At 40.1% G+C, this 22,120-nt stretch overlaps 2 protein-coding genes across 3 annotated transcripts in view; both read right to left on the bottom strand.

The window, feature by feature from the left end:
* Nucleotides 1-4,411, bottom strand: part of brpf1 (bromodomain and PHD finger containing, 1) — a 30,785-nt gene extending 26,374 nt beyond the window's left edge. For both annotated transcript variants that reach the window (XM_059333876.1, XM_059333877.1), the window contains exons 1-2: nt 4,188-4,411; nt 1,061-1,848 (exon numbers count right to left, since the gene is read on the bottom strand). In XM_059333876.1, the coding sequence (XP_059189859.1) occupies nt 1,061-1,803 (743 nt within the window). In that variant the 5' untranslated portion in view covers nt 1,804-1,848; nt 4,188-4,411. The remainder of the gene's footprint in view (nt 1-1,060; nt 1,849-4,187) is intronic.
* A 1,075-nt stretch (nt 4,412-5,486) lies between these two features.
* Nucleotides 5,487-22,120, bottom strand: part of LOC131972110 (serine/threonine-protein kinase WNK2-like) — a 77,896-nt gene continuing 61,262 nt past the window's right edge. The window contains exons 19-31 of the mRNA XM_059333871.1: nt 21,929-22,099; nt 21,599-21,650; nt 20,772-20,864; nt 19,077-19,882; nt 17,935-17,992; nt 17,764-17,837; nt 16,897-17,579; nt 16,223-16,449; nt 15,796-16,020; nt 12,543-12,641; nt 9,179-9,223; nt 8,339-8,643; nt 5,487-8,227 (exon numbers count right to left, since the gene is read on the bottom strand). Coding sequence (XP_059189854.1) covers nt 7,874-8,227; nt 8,339-8,643; nt 9,179-9,223; nt 12,543-12,641; nt 15,796-16,020; nt 16,223-16,449; nt 16,897-17,579; nt 17,764-17,837; nt 17,935-17,992; nt 19,077-19,882; nt 20,772-20,864; nt 21,599-21,650; nt 21,929-22,099 — 3,192 coding nt within the window. The 3' untranslated portion in view covers nt 5,487-7,873. The remainder of the gene's footprint in view (nt 8,228-8,338; nt 8,644-9,178; nt 9,224-12,542; nt 12,642-15,795; nt 16,021-16,222; nt 16,450-16,896; nt 17,580-17,763; nt 17,838-17,934; nt 17,993-19,076; nt 19,883-20,771; nt 20,865-21,598; nt 21,651-21,928; nt 22,100-22,120) is intronic.

The following is a 22,120-nucleotide window of genomic DNA, read 5'->3' as shown; positions in this document are numbered from 1 at the left end:
TTGATGCACTTGGAAAAGTATTCCAGAAAAGTTTTAATAAAGATCCCAAGATGGTAATAACTGGACTAATACCAAAATATATTTTACAAATATTACTGATTTCAGCTATTAAATGGTTAAAACCCTCCAACATACAATATGTGGATTGAGAAGGTCTGGGAACAAAAGACTTTCTCCTTGAGGCTTCAAAAAGATATATTTGTTAACAGATGGAGACCTGCCATGACCATATTAATTCAATAATCTCATGTTATCTTTATTTTTTTTTACTTAATTTCACTTAATTTAATTGTATTTATTTCCTTTTACAGTTTATTATTTAATGACTTATTGTTTGTTTGTGTTACTTTTGTTTTACCACATAATTTATGCATATTTGACCTGATGCTGTATTAAGCAGATCACAAATGAAAAACAGCAGACTAAATGTGAATTTGTATATATATATATATATATATATATATATATATATATATATATATATATATATATATATATATATATATATACAGTACAGGCCAAAAGTTTGGACACACACCTTCTCATTCAATGCGTTTTTCTTTATTTTCATGACTATTTACATTGTAGATTCTCACTGAAGGCATCAAAACTATGAATGAACACATATGGAATTATGTACTTAAAAAAGTACAGTAAGTGTGAAATAACTGAAAACATGTCTTGTATTTTAGATTCCTCAAAGTAACCACCCTTTGCTTACTAGAATATAAGACATGTTTTCAGTTATTTCACACTTTTTAGTTAAGTACATAATTCCACATGTGTTCATTAATAGTTTTGATGAATCTACAATGTAAATAGTCATGAAAATAAAGGAAAAACATTGAATGAGAAGGTGTGTCTAAACTTTTGGCCTGTACTGTATATATGTCTGTATAAGCTGCAAAAATTGAAATAAAATTTAAGTAAAAAAAAAAAAAAAAAAAGAAGCCTGGTCTAAACATGCACCCCAACTGTGCCTAAATCTTTAAACTACTGCTGCTTCTAGTTCTTACTACTTCTATGAAATGATGAATAAAGCAGATTATAAGTGTCAGACCTGTAGTAAGAGGACGGCCGAGGAGGGGCATCAGGTCTCTCTTGGTCCAGTTCTCTGAAGACCGCCTCGGGGAGCTTGACTGCAGGTCCAGACTGAGCACTGTGATGATGAGATGAGCCCTCCTTCTTCTTTTCTTTTCCCTTATGCTTCCCAGACTTTGGGGTGGATTTGCCGCCATTGGAGGATGAAATATCTTGCCGGTCCTTGCCACTGCCTCCTACCTCACTGCCTCCAGCTCCACCATCACTCCCGTTACACACCCCTCCGCCTCCGCCGCCGGTCCCAGAGGGCGGAGCATCCTCCGCATCACTGTCTTCCTCTGACACCACGTCAATGTTCTCAAAGATGCTGATACGGTGGATGCGTCCTTGAAAGTCCAGCTCCACCATGCGCTGTGCCTGAGCATAGGTCATTGTCTCTCTGCCGGGGGAGTGGGAGTGGTCTGAGCGGTTGGGGCTACCGGGTGAGTTCCCCCCGTGGCCCGGTCCTCCACCTCCATTACCTCCACCATCGTCTGTATCCCCCGACCCAGCCAAGGAAGCGCGGGGAGGTCGTCCCTTTCTCTTCTTCTGGGGCACCGTCTGTGCAGGAGTGGGGTTGTCGTGGTCATAGTGGTAAAGGTGATACTCGATGCCGCTGTAGCTCTTGTAGACCTTGCGGCACGTCTCCACGGGGCACTCGTAAGGTGGCTTTGTGGCCCGCAGATTGTGACAGAACGTCTTTACGTCAAAGTCCAGCCCCATTGTGCCAACAGCCACTGCTGGGACAGATGCTGTTCAAGTTTACATCTGAAAGAGAAGGACACAAAAGGAGAACCATGGGAGGATCAATTCCAAGATTTAATCACAATACACTGGATAGACAGCAGTGACAGTAGCTGTTAGAGAGTCCGGACAAGTAGTGGCTGCACACTGTGCACCTGTTATGGTGCAGTCACGTGACCATGTCCCTCAGTCCCAGCAGGAAAAGAAATTGTTATGTTTGGTTCCCCAGTAACAGGTGCAAGTCAGGTCAATATTTATGCTTGTGTGCCCTGTTAACAGTGTTAACAGTGTGACCGGTTAACGTGCACTGATGCAAAAGGCATAACAGTGTGGCTAACTGACAGTAAATTCATGCACACAAGTTCAGGCTCAAACAACCGTGCAGAAGACTAAATGAAGTCGGATGAATCCTCAAAAGAGGACTTTTCTAATGCAGCTAACGTTAGCTTTAGCATTCTGCAGATTCTTCCCCCTCAAACAATGAAACATTGCAGCCTGACGCTGTTAGCCAGCATGCTAACAGCAGCTAGCAAACAACAACAGCATCACTGTGCAAACAGCAGAGCCACATACAACACAGCTACTACTCACCAGTTATCCTTACAAACTAGCACTTTCTATCTTCCTTCAATTGTTCATTTTAATGGACGCTCAGTGCTTCATTCAGCCCAGAAACATTAAGTAGGTTAGTTAGTTTAATTCGCATGCTAGCTGTATTCACAAGGCACACGTTAGCCACACAAAGAGACTGTTAGTTAGAGGCTGCAGTGTTTTTAATATCATTAATGTCGAATAATGCCTAATGGTGTTTGCATTATCTATCGCCACCCTGTTTAAATAATCACCTAACTCATTTTTTTCAAGTTTGCAGGAAACACAAAAAACTTCCCCAACAGTGCAACATATGACATTTATTGATCATTTCACTCTAAAAGGATGTAACAAAGGATGGCTAGTGGCATAGTAATAACACTGTGTGTCAATTATGTAACTTAAGAGAAATAAATGACTTTTTTTTTTATTTTTTGAACGTGCCTTTGTGACTGAAGCAAGATATGGTGACACTTTATTTTGAAGGGGTCTACATAAGAGTGACACAAGCCTGTCAGAAACATGACATGACATGTATCAAGAGCATTAATGTTACTTAAAAGTGTCATTAATGTTCCTGACACATCCCATGTCAGGTTATGACACTCTCATGTCACTCTTATGTAGACACCTTCAAAATAAAGTGTTACCAATATTAGAGTCAACAATAAAACACTGGTTAACTAAACAATCTCCCTCTAGCTCTTCTTTGCTCTGTTCTTAATTGATGCCTATACATCATAGACTGTATAAAATACATACTATACTATTATACATACTATACTATACTATACATGTGGCAAATAGTCAAAGAAGTGATGTCTTAAAGGGGTAAAATCACATGATGTGATCACTGAGGATGGAGGCGTTTTTACCATAGGTGGACAGCCAATTTTGACAAAAAAAATGACTTGGGCGATTATTTTAACAGGGTTACGATATAATTAATGAGGAATAATGCACAATTGTGTTTAGAGTTAGATCCAGTGCTGGCTGGCTGTAAGTCAGATGGACCATTCAACCTTTTACTGTGTTTCCCTCCACAATGACCTCACCCTGTGATACTGAGCAGCAACATGACAGCAGCCTGGATCATATCTTATTCTAGGATCTTATTCTCTTGGTTCACTAGATCAATTGTTGCTTTCTGTCCCTTTTTGCTGGTACAGAGTTGGGTCAAAGGGCATTTGTTTACTCTGCACCTTATGCATGGAATATGCTCCAGAAAGAATGGAAATTAACTGAATTTGTTTCTTTGAGCACTTTTAAATTCAAACTAAGAGTTATTGAGGCCAATTCCACAACATGCACTTGTTTCTCATGATGTGTTTAAGGTCTGTATGTGATGTAAATATGTAACTGTATTCTGTGTTTGCTGCCTCCCTTAAAGAAAAAGAGGTTCTTAATCTCAATGGGATATTCCCTGGTTAAATAAAGGTTAAAAAAAAAAAAAAAAAAAAATCATCTGCTTACCACACTACTACAGCATCATGTATATTGTTGAACTAAAGAGCTGAGGTCCATTAACTCATTAATAATCTTTCTTTTTGCTCTGAAATGGCTCTGAAATGTCCTGCAATGCGAGGAAAATAGCCAAGGCATGGTTATTATGCATCAGGGCTCTACTACTTCGTGTTTCAGGGTACGCTGGGTTAAGATGCATACTATAATAACCACACACACAGAAATAACCCCCTAGATTTACCTTTTAATTGTCTAAATGTGACTATATCCCCCTATAAAACAAGAGCCGTTTTAGCGCAAACACTTACTACTCCGCGTTCCACAAGGCTGCGTGCTTCGGAAACCTTCTCACCAGATCGGACGGCTTGCAGATCCGTTTTTAATTCATTAGATAATCCCAGATGAGACTCACAGGACGCGTAGGTACAGTGAAATGTGTTTATAAAACAATATAATATCCCGATCATTTCATTGTGTTGGGAATAATTCAGGAACTGGGTTGAACAAAAGGGGCAACCGTTGCTGTAACGTTGCGCCGTGGACGCGGGCTGACACATTCGCCACACAAAGCAGGGTCTATTTCTCGGCTTTCGGTTTTAAAATAGAGCCTGTATTCACTTTTTAACCAATATTTCATGATATTATAAATTATATTCTGTTTGGAGAATTTATTAAATATTTTTTTTTTTTAAATTCCGACTCCACCTATGCTTTCCAATGGGTTGGTTCATTCGTGGTGAATGTGGCGAATCTGCGGCTTTGTTTCAAAGATCAAGCATCAAGTCTGACCCGCACTGACACTTTTAAAAAAAGTATACAATCACATACACATTTTCTTTTTATTCATTATTTATAGGTTGTATTTATTTATTTAATTGTCTTTAACTTAACGCAGCTTACGCTTATAGTCAATTCGAAATAATATATTTTAACCCATAAGAACCTAGACCCATTTATAAGAAAAGAAAATTTAAAAGAAAATTAAGTGGACCGTATAGAACACATTTATGTTTTGTTTTTTTAAATACTACCCCTAAATGTCAAATATCTTTAATGTGACATATATGTCACATTGGGTGTTTATGGTATTTATTTTTATATATTTCTTATTTTAATATAAACTCAACACCTTTTCTTCTTACAGAAACACAAATTTGCCTTTTTCTCTGCATCTCCACAACATATATTATGAATGTGACATTAATAGTGCTGTTTACCAATATTTTTCTGATTTGTTTTTAAGTAACAAAATAATAATAAATCAATAATAAATAAAAAAAACAAATAACAAACCCTAATAGGGTTAAATCCAATAAAGGGCACCCTATTAACAGATTAGAATTGTTAAATGGGTTTAAACTTGGACTCGTAATAAAAAAAAAAAAGGTTTTTGAAATTAGCTACTTTTTCACATTTGTGTTTCCAGTCACAGCCACATTTTGTAGAAGTCACTTCTTGTCAAAGTGTGTGTCGTTTAGGGATTTAATGAGTTAATGTGAAGCATAAAGCTGAATATGGGAAATTCTAGAAGATTTAAAGTGTTTGTTACACCCGTGTCACCGTGGGTTCTTATGGGTTATGGTAAAAAAGCAATAAAAACAACACCATCAAGCACAAAATAATATTTATTTCTCTCTCAACATACAGTCTGTGATTAGAATGCAGCAGGGTAGGGTGGGGTAATGCAGTGGGACATACAGCAGGCAGAAGCAATCCCACACAGTTTGAATACAAGCCTTTGAAATTCTGTGCACATTCACCAGGGGGCAGTGTTGTCCAGAGAGAAGTGAGATTATCATAGAAGGAGGTGTCAGGACTGCTCCTTCCTCCTCCTCTGTGCGTCTCATCTCCATCATTTGATCACTGCGTCCAAATGAATATGCCAACAATAGTCATTCCTTCCTCTGCACACCATGAGTTGGCAGCAAAGGGGGTGGAACAAAACCAGATACAAGTGACAGAGAACAGAAATCTCTTACTACTGGAAGTATTTCACCAAAGCAGAAGACTCTGCATAATATCCTATAAAAGTCCAATTCAAACCGAATTGATGGAATAATATACATCAAAGCAGCCCCTCCACCACCAACATCAACGTCTCTAAACAGTCGAAACAAAAAAAAAAAGGAAATTAAATGAACAAAATGTACAAATATAAACTACAAGAAAACTGTACAATTCACAGCTTGGCAGAATCGGGGTGCTGAAACCTTTCAAATGTGTTGTGGAGATGTGAGATATCGAACCATTGTTGCAGTATTGTTTCTTTGCTTTGTGGAACATGAAAAGTTGGCCATGCTTGTCAGTGATAAAAAAGTACAGGCGGTGAAACCCACTATATACAGTGTAGGAAACTCTTAAACACAGGTTAGAATCAAGGGAGACTATATGTTGTGCAAATCTCCCGCATCAAGTATCATTTGAATTTTGCAATATATTACTGAAAAGAAAAGAAAATTCTGTCATTCAAATCAACCTGGGAAATGAACACAACATCGAAATTTCAACAAGGCAATAACACTGCTTTGCGAGCGTCTCATTGTTATTTTGGGGAGGTTTTTTATTTAATTTAAGTACCATCTTATGTGAATATAATGCTTAACTGTACAGTGGAATCACCTCAGACGATAGCAGCATCAAAAAAAAAGAAAAAAAAAAGAAAAAATCAAGCTTTAAACATCAAATAATTTAAAAAACATCAGACCTAAGTGGTGATTGCACAAAACATTTCACATACAGTGTATGCTGAGTAATAGGATAGCCAAGTTGAAAGAACATTTAGCAGTAGTGACTTGCTTTGCTTGGTGGTTTGCAATGTTTATACTTTTTCCCGGTAACTTCTGTCTGTTTTGGTGATTATAAACTTTGTTCAACTTTTTTCAGCTTGCTCCTGTTGCACACATCAGAGATAAGGCTTGTGGCAAGGCCACGATCAAAGCTTTGTGGAGGGGTTAAATTGCACTTTTTTTGCCTCAAGCCTTCACACATTAATTGCTACATTCTGAACAGAACACTACCAGAGGCATATACTGTAGAAACAACTATGTAAAGTTTATATGGCTCTGGACACGCCTTCCCTCTGAGCACAAGGCTACAACAACTTGTGCTGTCAAACGCATCAGTTGTCCTATCAAAAAGAGGCTGTGTCCGACTGAACCACTTGACCTGAAAGAGTGGATTTGGCTGCTGGCGTAATTACTTTTCCTTCTCTCATCAGACGTACATTAACCATTTGTTTCTGCAAGGCAACGGTACATCTCACCACTATGGCATTCCATCTGTCACGGGTGGAAAAGTAAACAAGGGTTAAAACATGATTTTATTATTTTAAATAAGAGCATATACTGTGTTAATAGTGCAGTTCTACAAGGGCATTCATATGTAAACCAAAAAAAAAGTGTCTGTAATGCATTAAAAAAAAAAAAGAGACTGCACTCAAGCTACCACCGACTAAAATAACTTGGATGCAGACATGCTTTGTTTCACAGAAGAAAAAATAATCTATAAATCAATGTTCAAGGCACTACATTCTTTTAAATTATCTTCATCATAAATACTGTCCTGTTACCGTATCTCAAACCACTGGTATTTGGATTCCAATGTAGTGTTTAAAGTGTACGTAACACAGAGAAAGGCAAAAATTAATGTGAAAACTGCAGTAACAAAGAATAAAGTGAAATATGTTTTTTTCGTGACTGCAGACAAATTGTCTTGTATGGCTGAGTTTAGTCAAAACTAAAGCCAAAACACATTAGGTATTCAGACATACTTAACACGTACTGTATACACACATACATACACACACACGCGCAGGCACACACACACACACACACACTCAAATTAACAACAGATATAGGTGTTGGATCAATCATATCAACACTTGCGTCAAGTTATTTACAAGATCTGATTATGTACACATGTGGCTCTGGCAAACCAGAACGGAGTGGATTTGGACTATCGTGCTCATACACACTAACAAATATTTGTTAGCAGATTAGGTAGTCCTAGTGGTTTTTGGACAGGGGCCATTCTCCGGCTCGTGGAGGACCAGAGGGTAGGCTTGGATCCCTGGGTTTGCCATTGTGGCATAGGGCATCATTCTTGCAGCACCAAGCACACCTCCAGGCCCCAGGGAGCCCACGGGACTGGGCAAGCCAGGCCACTGCTGGGGGTAAAGAGGACCAGGAACTATCCCGCTGTAGGAGCCCGCTGGAGAAAGGTACCCAGGAGAGAGCATTGCTGAGGAGGAGCTGGGAGCTAGCGCTGTGGGCGTAGCAGGGCCTAAAGCAGCAGTCAGGGGGCAGGAGAGAGGCAGCTGGAGCTTGCGGGAACCAACATGGCTTTTCATCTGAAACACAAGGGAGTTGTTGTACAAAACAGCGCCGCCTCAATGTCAAAGTTCAAAGCACAACTGATCCTTTATCACCTATCCTTGAGTGCACATCTCCATTTGGAATACCTCATGTGTAGCTGCTCCAACGGGCGACGCCCGGCCCTCCAGGTCCTGCTGGCGTCTCTGCTGCTTGATCTGGTTGAGGGAGGGGCGGCGCTGCTGGCTGGCGGCCGCCACGGTCTCCTTCGCCCAGTCGTCCACCAGTTTGTGAAGATCGTCGGTGAACGTGCCTCTCTTGTTGTTGCTGTTGTTGGTCTGGACCTGAGCGAGCCGTGTGATTGGCTGGGGAGATGGCGAGGGCGTGGCCGTGGTGAGTGAAGGCTGTGTGTGACTGGAGGCGGTCTGAGCCGTGGCCGTGTTGAGAGAAGACCCTGGAAAGACAGAATGGTCTTAAAAATCTGGCAGGTTTAAAAAAAAAAGAAGAAAAAAAAGGACAGTCAAATCAATTGGCTGCTGTATTGCATAATTTAAGGCACTTTTGACACCATGAACCTATAATATAACCTTCATGAAAGCCAGCATTAAGTGTCGTCTTAATGGTTTTGTTGAGGCCAGAGTAAATGTGTAAACGGCTTATTTACTATGACATATTTTGCCAACATAGCAGCCAAAGGATTACAACATGAATGACTTTCATGAGGAATTATACACATGAAATGTTTGATATGCAAGCAATGACAAAATTCAGCAATCAAGACACCGACACCGCCATGCAAAACGACAAGAAACATAAATTAATGCAACAATCTGTAGAATACCCACATTTTCAACGATAACTGCAACATTTTCAAAGTGCCAAACAAAAAAAAAAAGAGAAAAAAAGTGCACATACAAACATAAGGAGGACTAAAATAGTGAGGACAGAGTAAGAAAGACAGAGAGTAAGAAAGTAAATGAGATAGTTACTACTACTGCGCTCTTTGCCTAGACATAGTCGTTTCAGAGTGGACCCTATAAAAAGGTAAAACAGCACAAGACAGAAACAGTTAGGCCAGGACACACTGCACACCACAAGTATGTGGACAAGCTGCTTCAAAAGCACATTCAGCTATCAAAACAATTGGGGAGAGAGAAAGAGGGAAAAGGAGGACAAGGGGTTTAAAAATCAGTGAGGAGGACTGGAGGAAAGAGCCTACAGTGTACTCTTTAAAAGGGCAAAATCATTTGAAAAGCCTATTAGAAAGTGTAGCTAACAAGCTTAAGAAAGAGAGACAACCTAGCCTTGGTTTGTGATGCTACGAGTCAAATAGTCTGTATTTATAGCAACAATGTCAGGGTGAAGACCAGGATATCTAACGCTGCCTTCTAACTCACTGAAAACAACTTAAATGTTTTCTTTTGTTTCAATAATGGATAGTAATCTGGTGAAACCAAAAGGGATAGTTTGGATTTATTCAAGTGAGTGTGTATGAGGCACCCGTCTATAGTCAGTAAAGGGCGGTTGGTACGCTCCTAGTTTGGAGAAGCAGGCATGGAAGCTAAGCAATATATAGGTGGAGCAGCAAAATGTGTTTAACACATTGACGCCTAAAACTTCCTGTAAAACCTCTGGGTGATTTTAAAATCAGCCCCTAAAACCTGAAGTTTTTCTGGAAATTCAGCAGAAGTGTCAACGCTTCTACTAAATAATAGATTTTTCAGCCTCTGTAGCAGATAGAACTGAAATTCAAAAAGTATCTGAGAGCTTATACAAATACTACAAAATGACGTAAACGCTTTCCAGGCTTCAATGGGTTAAAGAAGTGTCTGTTTCTCTGCAGGCTGAGCAAAATCACCAGTAACTTGACGGTACCCAGGAAGGTACTGTGTTGGTAATTCTGCCTGTTTCTCCAAACTGGTGGCATGCTGACTGCCATCTTCTGTTGCTAGTACAGACTATGAAGAAGTACTTCATACAACCGCACATTAAATCCTAATTATCCCTTTAATCTCCTTATAAAGGAGTAAATATACATTTATTAATCAATTTTGATTATTCGATTATTCTTACTACTTACTTGATTCCTGTGGTCTATGTCTAGTACCTTCAGGTTGAATGCACTTATTGTAAGTCGCTTTGGACAAAAGCGTCTGCTAAATGACATTTATATATATGTATATGTATATGTATACAAATTTATTGGTCTGCTAGTTAGTAGGGGGAGACCATAACAAGATAGTATGGTGCTGTCTAAGAAAGGAAGACTTGAGCCTGGATTAAAAAGAGATCCCTTTGTCGATGTGAGAATGCCTGTGAAACAAAATGTGAAACCAAAATAAATAAAACTTCAAACTGAAAAGCACACAGATACTAGCTGGAACTCATCAGAGTCAGCGATTGTCAGAAACATGCAGGTAACTGAGGAGAGGTGGAAGGAATTAAAAATAAAATTAAAAAAAAGGTAGAAATATTGATGATACAGCCCTTCATATGGCGGAGCAAGTCTCCATCAGTGCCCTGCCTGGCGCCTGCACCATGCACGTCTTCTCCGTCCAAACATGAGGGACAGACAGAGAGCTGTCCTCTAGCACAGCAGAGGGCTCAGCCTATCAGGGGCTCTCTGTGTTAGTATACAGAGGACTGCTGACTCGGGCAAAGTGCCTTGACTTGAACCAAAATTAACAGTGGATGGAAACACACAAGAAATAAATAGGGAATTAAGGCTTTGGCATTCTCTCTCACACATGTACATGGACACACTTGTACAAACAGGCACACTGTCTTGTTTGGGATCTGACCTCAGGCCCATGTTTGGAGAGAACTAACCCCGGAGCGCTTGTGGGGTCTGTTTTTGTAAGCCGGAAGCACTGCACAAAGCATTTGTATGATGGGGAGGGGGCATTATACCCACAAATGAATGGTTATGAATGGAAGTGTGGTTCTGTGGATGATTGCCAGAGTACAGATAAATACCTATAACATCCCAGCTACTTGCAGCCTGGGTACTGGAGGCCACACACATGGATTTATAAGAAGCGTGCACGCCTGGAAATGTTTCCTTTTCAATCTTTATGCCAAGAAACCTCGTGGTGTCCAGACTCTTTAGGGTCATTCTGGATTCATACAGCTGCTTTCTTTTTGTTCTGCTTCATTCTCTCTGACCACCAGAGACTGTGCTTCTCATCTGGAGGATGTATATCAAAATCTTTATGATGTGGTATGACTTACATAGCATGCTAAGGGTGGACAAGATTACACACGGCTGACTTTGTAGCTTTAAAGGGTTAGTTCAGATTCACCAAAATTGCAAGATAACACTAACCATAGTGATAACTGTTTAAGGCTGCAGGAGAACTCCCATGTTCTGCAAGATAAAATGATCGTTTTTGTCAATGGAGCCTGGTGGATTTATAGAGATTATAGACTAATATAACTGCTTAGGTTTCCTTTGGAAAAGGGCAAAGTAAAGTGGTGAAAATATTCTAAAAATAGCTTACACTTTAACTGATAAGGATTATTTTTTAGATGGGCCTTTTTAGTAGGCGGCTAAAATACATTTTATCCACAGCAGTACATTGCTTATTCTTGGTACTCCTGCTTTTACAAACTGGAGACTGCAGACTGCCATCTACTGTAGGTAATACATTAACTATGGATAAGATCCACATAAAACCCCACCTCAAAAAATCATACATAATGGCGATTAACTTTCCACAGGTAGATTACAACAGAGGAGCATGATTCATTCATCTGACAGCATCTCTTAAATGCTGCCAAATTAAAATCCTGATATAAATAAATGAGGGTCTTTTAAAAGAGTTACGGGTCACAGTTTTATTTCACTTCCATTAGGAGTCCAGCCATTTTAAATCCACTATTCCTAGGTTGTTAAATAGAAGCTGTTGCAGTACTTCCATCACCAAGAGGGCACGGATTATATTAGAAGAAAAAATGTCTTTATCTACCATTAAGTACCATGATTGGAAAAGGAAACATTTCCTGGCTGCACAAGCTTTTTATTCTAGTACGTATGCATGTGCTAGACTAAGTTGACTTTGTAGACATGAGTTTTGAATTCCAACATCACGTGTGGATGTGATGGATATCCTCTGGCGTTCAGAAGAAAAATATTATACAGAATACAAGCTTTGAGGTCATTAAAGGAAGGGGGGGGGGGGGGGGGGGGGGTAGGAAGAGAAAATGGATGGGGAGGAGGCCTGTGAGGAGGATGAAATAGAAGATCTACTTATAACATATAAATTAAAAAAAAGGTTGATAGAAGAGAGAGGCAGGTTAAATAAAGAAAAGATGGAAATGAGTGAGGGGAAATAGAAAAGAACAAATACAAACAGATGGACAGAGACACAGGTCCACTGAGGAATCTAGTGCGTGGTTTGCTACTAGATTTATAGGTGACTCTCTCTGACGTTTGGTGGTAAACCGTCCAGCCTGTAAAAATGAATATAAGAGGGAAGAAGAGAAGAAACAAGAGAGACACTTTGTAAAAGTGTATAGAGACTGGGATGAGAAACCCCCACCATCAAAAAGCACCAGAAAAGGATTCTAAGAAGGAGTGCACCATATGCAGGATCCCACAAACATTATCTGGTGATTAATGAGACATTTCAGCCTAAAATAACAACTGAAAACAGAGAGTGTTGTTATTAGGGTCGCTGGGTCAGTATTGTGGTTGTCTGCTTGAGTTGTGACCCTGATATCATTTGTTTATCTATAATTTATCGCTAATATACAGTTTTTCTCAGTCGCTATGGTGCATTTCTCACATTAATATTAACATTTGCACAACAGTTAGTTCAACCTCCTCAACATTTAGTCATTTGTGCTCATCATAGTAGCAGTTTCTCCTTCCTTACAACTAATTACAAATGATTTTGGACATGCATCAATTGCTTTCATACAACTCTCTGCTGTTTAATACCATTATCATATCTTATGTCATGTCAGTCAAAATTAACTATACTAGTGAATGCTGGATAATCATTCCATATAAAACTAATAGTCCTCATTTCATTGCTTGAGTCATTACATACAAAAATGTTGAACTAGTTGTCAAAATGCACCAAAGCGACTGAGAAAAACTGTAAAGTGAGTAATTTGCACCTTTCCCCTAATGTGATTTTGTCATAGCATAAATAATAAAATGCACTGGAAATGTATAAAATGCAGTAAAAAATTATATTGTTAAAGAAAAGTTAGATTTAACATTGAATCAAAAAGCTCAACTCATAACGTAAATGTATTAAAATATCTTGACAAAAATGTATATTACACTTGGACCACAACATTTGAAAGCAAGAAATCTGTCGGTTACACAAAAATACACACTTTGACTGAGAATAGGTCTAACAAAAAGATTTTAGACAAAAATCTAGACTCAGCCGCTGCACAAAGCTGTTGAGTTGTTGATCATCTTAAGTTGAACTTAATAAAAAAAATACTTACTAAAAAAAATTGCAGCAAAGTGCTACAGCTTTAACCACAAAAGGAGAAGAAATTTAGAGGTCACATTTTATGAGGAGCAATTCATTTTACTGTGTCAGCTGTCAGCGGGTTATTTATTGTTATTATTGTTATTGACTGGAAGAATGGAGAGCTTTTGGTTTTATAATAGCCGAGATTACTGTGACGAACTCTGCAGCCTTCAAATGTAACACTTTAGTTATATTATGGCTGCTGATCAACAATAAACCATATTTAACCCTTTGATGCACAACATGGTCTAAAGTGACCCGACTGAGTTTTTAATTTTCTATATCTTTGCAATAAATTAATTTCATCATTCAGTATTCCAGGTTTTCCTCAATCAATTTGTTTTTGATCATCATACATCCTAATTTTTTGTCTTTCATTTCTTACTTTTTGCATAAAAACCCTTTTATTATCACTACTACTGCTTCTAATGCACAACATGGGTCAGAAATGTCATTATGGGGGTATTGTGTGTATAATTTAAAGGAAAAATGAATTTAATCAATTTTGGAATCAGGCTGAAACATAAAAAAATGTGGAAAAAGTGAAGCGCTGTGAAAACCTTCCAGATACACTGTATGTGTGACAAAATGATACATAAACATGTTAAATATATTAAATATATGAGCGTGGAAAGTAACTATTTGAAACAAATTACTATTATTATAGTATTAGGTCATTTAATTTTAAATCAAATTTGGATGAATGAGCCATTTTTGACCCATGTTGTGCATTAGGAGGGTTGTCCATATGTTGTGCATCAAAGGGTTAATAAGTATTATTTATGATCAATATTTCATCATATATCCATGAAATTAATATTAACTTACTTTTCTTCACCCATTTTATTCCTCCCAATAAATGCTGCATACACAAACTATGATCTAAATTGAATTAAAATGTGCTTTTCTCAATAAGACCCCTAAAATGTGTACAAATTATTGCATCCTCAGCATTATGAAAATTATACATTATCTTTATGGGCCCAGATGGACAGATGGTACATACCAGGACACAATGCACATATTGATGTTTAGCACATATTTGTGCCACTTCGCCTTTTCCCAAGCTGACAGATGCTAGCCATCTCATAAGTACATTTGTTTATGTTAGGCATATGGCTAAAATGTTCTACATGTAGTATTTTATGTGATTCTACACACATAATGAGGTGTGTTTATGTACACTACTGGTCAAAAGTTTTAGAACACACCAACTTTTCCAGAATTTAATTGAAAATGATGCAGTTTAATGTCTCAGTGTACTTTGAAATGAATGCACATTTGCAACATTTAAAATTCTTGATTGAGCATGATAGTGTTTTGAAAGTTAAAAAAAAGATTCAAAATCACATTTTATGTTGGACTAAAGGACTAAAAAAAGACACAAAATGACCAAAAAAAGACACAAAAAGACAAAAAAAAGATACAAAATAACAAAAAAAAAGACACAAAATGACTAAAAAAAGATACAAAATGACAAAAAAAAAGACACAAAATGACTAATAAAAGATACAAAATGACCAAAAAAAAGACACAAAATGACTAAAAAAAGACACAAAATGACAAAAAAAGACACAAAATGACAAAAAAAGACACAAAATGACAAAAAAAGACACAAAATGACAAAAAAAAAAGACACAAAATGACCAAAAAAAGACACAAAATGACTTACAAAGACATGAAAAGAATTCAAAAATGGACAAAAAAGCCCAAGACTCCATAGAGTTAAGTTGTTAACCCATTTCTTGTTCCCTGAAAAAGGCCTACTTGTATAATTCTGAAATGTACATTATTTTCCAGTTTTGGTTAAGCTTACCTTTTTTTATTTACCTCTGGCAGTTCACCACTTACCTTTGGACCCTTTCAAGCTGTTCATTTGACTTGAACTGCTTGAATTTCAATAAAAAACTGGAAAAATTGGGGTGTTCTAAAACTTTTGACCGGTAGTGTATGTAATCCTTTGAGATGAAACTCTAGCTCTCTCTACTTGCAGAATGTTGTCCATTGAGCGTATGGACAACAGGAACACTGTTGAGCATTTACCTCAGCCCTAGTAGTTGTTTTGCAGATAGCATGTCACACCAGCATGCACATGAAGCTAGAATGTGTACCTTGGCCAGGGCCGGCCTGGTTGGCCATCCCTTCTCCGTGTCGGCCAGCGTAGATGTTGTCTGAGGAGAAGGAGCCCTTCAGGGAGCAGGGCTGCTGGGTGTGGACCTGCTCCTGGGGGGCAGCGGGCTGGTTGCTGGAGCTGGAGCTGCCACTGGAGTGGGCAGAGCCATCTGACAGAATTGAACTTTTAGCTGGGGAGCTGGATGAACTGGCAGCACTCTCACCTTGGCACAAAAAAAAGGAAAGAAAGAAAGAAATGGAAAGAAGTGTGAGTCAGAGTGAATCACTCTGTGAATCACACACTCCTACGGTTTTCGGAACCTGACGCCATTCCTGTGTTTTCCACTTTCAGACTAAAAATGCTCTCCCATACACACAAACCATCACATACACCACTTGTCACCACCACCATCCAAACCCACACACCTTTCCTCTCTGTGGAGGTGTTAAGATTGTTTTTGAGCTGCTGCACCATAGGATTGAGCAGCTTTCCAGCCTTCAGCTTGTGTTTGCTGGCTCTGCGCCGGCGGCCACTTGGGGGTGCGGCGTGAAGTAAGCCGACGTTGGGGGGCAACGTTTTGCCCAACTCCGTGTACAGACGCTCGATCTCATTCCTCTGGAACGCCTGAAGCTCAGAGATCTCCTTCATGTGTCTAGTGAGGAGGCACAGGGAGAGAACAGTCAGAAAATAACTGGCTGCTTGGCAATTTTACCATCTTTTTTTTCTTCTCTTTTTCAAAGCGTTCCCTCAGAAATGTTCTCTCTGTGTGTGAACTTGACTGACAAACTTCAACTATATAATTTTGATCAATTTGTGGGCTTCGTCATGATAATTATTATTGTTGATGAAATACTTAGAAAGCAGCAACCAAAAAACATAAACAATACTAAAGCCTTTGAAGAGTTCTATGCACAGGAAAATAAAGTATTGCGATTTTCAACTGAAAATTGCTTCTTGCAACATTTTCTTTTCATGCCAATACAAACTAAATCCTAAATAAATTCACAAATGACTGTGCAGAGGGGCAAAGCTACACATGCATATGGATTATAACACATTTGTGCAGCTGTGGGTGAATGCAAATCTGTGTTTAGTTTACTTTTCTCTCAGCTTCTGCAGTTCTTTCTTCATATCTGCGTCCTCAAACTCAGAGTCATTGTCGCTGCTGATGTAGGATGAGTGGGCGTGGCCAGCAGAAGGCGAGGGAGCGTGACCGTTCATGGCCACGGGCTGTCGGCTCGGTGAATCAGAGCTCTGCTCACTTTTGCTCCGGCCCGAGCGCCGCAGGAAGGCCACTGCCCTCTTCATGAGGTCGCTTCCACTGTGCTCAGACAGGGCGTGGGCCGGGGGGGCGGGCTGGGCTGGAGGAAGAGCCATGCTGCTGCTGTCCTCATCTGCTGAGTCAGAGTAGAGGTGGGAGGCGTGTTGGTAGCTGTGGTGGGTGGGAGTGTCCATGGTCTGGGCCCGGGGGATGTGTCTCGGGGTGACGTCGGGGCTGGAGGAGGGGGTTGCATGGTAGAAATTAGGTGGTGCAGAGTAGCGGTTGCTGCTGTGGGCTCTGGCTGCTCCTGGATCCTCGGGATCGGCTGCAGCTGTCACAGAAGCTCTGCCTGCAGCCACACAGTCCTTCTCTTTCCTGCCTTGGGCCTGGGTCTGGGTCTGGGTCTGGGTCTGGCTGTGAGACCCTCCGGAGCCACTAGAGGGCGCTGGGGAACTGCCGGTGCTGCGACTCGTCTTGCTTTTCTCTAAACGAAAAACGACATCCTTTGGAGTGGGGATGATCTGGAAGTAGAGAGGCTCATGTTGGTAACATCGTTATGATCCATAAACATCATCAACTAATGCAACAATCAGGCAATAAACTGGAGCCAGGACAAACAATGGAATAAGTCATGACATGTAATATAATTCAGTTTGGCCAAAGGACATTTATATCGAGCTGATGTCTCTTGAAGTGGATTCTTACTTGAAAGCGGCTCTTGGAGCTGTATGAACTGGAGCTGGTGGTGGCATCTCTTCCATTCAGAACTCTGTTAGTGGCTGAAGGGCCAGGAGGAAGGGTTTTTTAAACGATTGATTCTCAAACCAGCAGGCAGTAATATTGTAATATGGACATTACATAAATAATGTTACCTACCTGCCACTGCAGAGTCACTCAGAGCACCCACACTGTCCGTGCGCTCAGGAATCTGAGGCTAACAGAAAGAAAGATAAGGGTGTGTGTGTGTGTGGGAGGTTGCAATCATTTGAATAGTGGTAAATGGTTCCATGCGCTAGATGAGTGTGGTAAGGCTGGCCATTATCTTCTCCTAACCTCAGGTTTGTCTGAATGAGTCAGACCCTGATTTGTGTTCGGTAGGATGCATATACACAAAAAAACAAAAACAAAATGCTGCTGCCAGGGAAAGAGATCACGATGAATTATGGTGCTGACAGCAGTAATTTTGTTACCCTACCCCTCTTTCTAAACACAGTATTAGTCTTGCTCTTTATAGTCAAATCAATGACACAGTGCAGGGAAACGATTCAATGATGCTGTCATTAACTTAGCTCCTAACCAATCCCTGCATGCTCACATCTCTCTCCCTGTCTCACACACACACACACTACCGGTCAAAAGTTTTAGAACACCCCAATTTTTCCAGTTTTTTATTGAAATTCAAGCAGTTCAAGTCAAATGAACAGCTTGAAAGGGTCCAAAGGTAAGTGGTGAACTGCCAGAGGTAAATAAAAAAAGGTAAGCTTAACCAAAACTGGAAAATAATGTACATTTCAGAATTATACAAGTAGGCCTTTTTCAGGGAACAAGAAATGGGTTAACAACTTAACTCTATGGAGTCTTGGGCTATTTTGTTCATTTTTGAATTATTTTCATGTCTTTGTAAGTCATTTTGTGTCTTTTTTTGGGCATTTTGGGTCTTTTTTTTTGTCATTTTGGTCATTTTGTGTCTTTTTTTGGTCATTTTGTGTCTTTTTTTGGTCATTTTGTTTCTTTTTTGTCATTTTGTTTCTTTTTTTAGTCATTTTGTGTCTTTTTTTAGTCATTTTGTGTCTTTTTTTTAATCCTTAAGTCCAACATAAAATGTGATTTTGAATCTTTTTTTTACTTTCAAAACACTATCATGCTCAATAAAGAATTGTAAATGTTGCAAATGTGCATTAATTTCAGAGTACACTGAGACATTAAACTGCATCATTTTCAATTCAATTCTGGAAAAGTTGGTGTGTTCTAAAACTTTTGACCAGTAGTGTATGTAAACACACACAGACTGTATTTACCAGCAGCTCCCCCTTCTTCTTTGTGAGTCCTCCCTCGGTGCTCTGGCCGTCTGAGGCTGGAGCTGAGCTGACCCCCTCTGAACTGGATGCTTGGGGGTCCGATGCAGTGCTGCAGGGCTGGGAGGGAGCATGCTCCTGGTACAACAGGTTTCTCAGCTTCTCATCCAAAGTCTTGATGGTGCGGTCTACAAACTCCACCCTGCGTGGCCCCTCGCTGTCCGACTCCCCCGGCCCCCCGCTCACTGCCTGCTGGTGGCTGGACGTCTGGGAGGTCTGGTGTGCTGGACTCTGGGGCTGGGAGGTGACGGTCCCGGGCTGCATGGGCGTGGCATAGGGCTGCTGCAGGACCACAGACTGGTGGGAAGCCAGCTGAGGCGGTAGCTCTCCAGAGGGACTGGCCTTCTGATTGGACTGGTTAGTTTGAGAGGAGGTGAAACCACCGGCTGCTCCTTTATCTACAGCGTTTACGTCCAGGGAGACAGGGGGCACGATAGCGCAGCATGGGATGTCCGTTACCATGGAGACAGCAGAGATGCAAGACTCTTCCACAGGAAGGGAGTTGTGACGGCCGGCACCAGCAGCGAGGCTGTGTTTAGTGACACAGGGCTGAGGCTGCTGCTGGATCCTGGTTTCCTCAAGGTTCTGGTCTTGAGGTTGCACTGAGGTGTGAGCTGCAGGGAGCAGAGAGGAGGAGGTGGAGGAGGCGCAGGAGGACGGGCTCTGGGAGGATAAGGAGGCGGCTGAGGGAGCCACTGCGGTTGTGTTGCTGTTGGGTCTGACTGATGATGAGGCAGACTTTTCAGATTCTGTAGAAATAAAAAGATCAGAGTTAATTAGGAGCTGAACAGATTGGGAGTTAAACAGCCAAGGCTGTGAAGGAGAGAGGCTTGGTCCTGAGGGTGCCAGCGTGTTACATCACTGCTCGTCTTCCCCCATCAGGCTCTGTCAGCTAGTAGAAATCCTGCCCTTCATTTCTGCCTAGAACCACTGCAGAAGCTCTCTTATATAACTGACCCCCGATGGATAAACTGCACAGGAGGACACTCTGACGAATGCATTCAGTTTATTCTATAGAAAATTTACTATCAGAGAAAGCTGCTCATATTTAAGAACTGCATTCAGTAACTAGCTAGTTGGGATAGCGCTAACGTCTTCCCTAGCTCAGGGACATTTAGCTGATGTAAACTTCACCTCAGCAGGTTCCTTTTTATGGCAGGAGGAGGCATTTCTCTTTCCTTACTCTTAGATGAACTCAGGCAGGAGATTCATTTTGCCATCTTTTCCAAATATATGCATTGGCGTCTTTTCAAAACAGGTTCATTTGTCATTTTCCAAAAAGGTCCTTTCTAATATATTTAATATATTTTGCATTAATGTTTCTTGGTGAATGAGAATGTTAAGGTATTCATCTGAAAGGTATTTAATGACATTTATGTCAAAGATAAAGGAGAGTGATGATACACACATAGCAGCCAATAAAATCTATTGTTATTAGGCCTATCTGACTGCTTGTATTGCCTCATGACTGACGAAAAATGTCCCTTGCTGTGTGCAGTATAACTGTGATGCATCGCAATGCATCGTAGAATTAAATCGAAACGTTACCTGATGAATCGTGATCAAATCGAATTGTGAGGGCAGTGCCAATGCACACCCCTACTAATGATGCTGTGTGTTTCTGAGCATGCAGCATACCTGTGGAGGTGTGAGTTGCAGTCTTCTCTTTGTCTAACAGAGGCGTCTCAGCCACAGGGCAGATGATAAACCAGCGCTTGCCAGTGTGGAGGACTGTCAAGGACAGAGAGGAAAAAAACATTTTTTTACAATAAATCAATTCAGTGGAGGAGCTTACTGACCACCTTGGAAGCAAAACAAAGATGGGGAGAGTACAAACAGAATTCATAAAATCATCTTCATTCCCCTGTCTCATCGTTATGGGAGGGAGCAGCTGAGTTTAACCTGAACTGAAACATGTGAGAAGTAGGGCTGGGCGATATAAAAAATATATCGATATATTTTTTAGATGTGATATGGAATTAGACCATATCGCATATATCCATATAGTTAAAAAATGTTTTCCTTCTTTATATATAAATGCTGCCCTTACTAGGCTTTGTCATACTTAGTTCTTTAGTAATGTTTTTTTTATTCTTTTCTCATATAAGTATATTTCTTGAAGAAAAAGATTGGCCCATTTTATGTCATAAGCTATTTTTATTTAAGATATTTTTTTATTTAAATGTGCACTTTATGGAGCTTTGATTTTTTTTTTTTTTAAAAGGTACTCCCGTTACTCCTGTTACTGTAATACAGTATTTATGTTCACTTAAATAAACGGTTTGAATAAAACTACTTATGACATGTCATATTTTGCTTTCACTTTGTGCTAAAACTATCGGGATATATATCGTATATCGATACTCAGCCCAAATATATTGGAATATGACTTTTGGTCCATATGGCCCAGCCCTAGTGAGAAGATGTTGAGTAAATCTAGAAGTTCCAGTGGATCAAAGTCTTACCGTTCTGCTGGTACACCAGCTGTGGTGTGCTGGGTGTGGAGGCCTTCAGTCCCTAAAGAAAGGGAAGGATTACTACACAGATTTGATTCATTTCTATCAACCTAATAGGCATTTAAAATAGTTTCATCAACCAACCAAAGAGCTGAACCTCTGAAACAAATTTGGTTAGATCAAAATGTCACATCAGCAAAAATAGTCATTTTGGCAGCTCTTGTTGGCAGCGTTGCACGCAAACTCATCCTGAGAGTGCTGCAGGATGAAATATCTATCCGAGGCTCGTAGACAGAGTGAGCCATCGCAACTATTAACTGTCAACAGTTATTTTCTCACCTCCGCTCCCACAGCGCCAGCTCCCTCGCTCTGCTTGGGACTGCCTCCGTGGTCAGAGTTCCTCTCTCCCTCTGTGTCCTCACTCAGCATGTCCTCCGCTTTGTCCACAATGTCCTTCAGCTGCTCAATGAACACTTCCTTTTCTAAAGGCAGAATGAAATCATTCTCCACCTGAAGGGCGAATTGGAGAAA

The sequence above is a fragment of the Centropristis striata genome, chromosome 5 (genome assembly GCF_030273125.1).
Source record: "Centropristis striata isolate RG_2023a ecotype Rhode Island chromosome 5, C.striata_1.0, whole genome shotgun sequence".
NCBI lineage: Eukaryota > Metazoa > Chordata > Actinopteri > Perciformes > Serranidae > Centropristis > Centropristis striata.
Note: the sequence above shows the minus strand (reverse complement) of the source record. Positions and strands in the feature narration are given on the sequence as shown.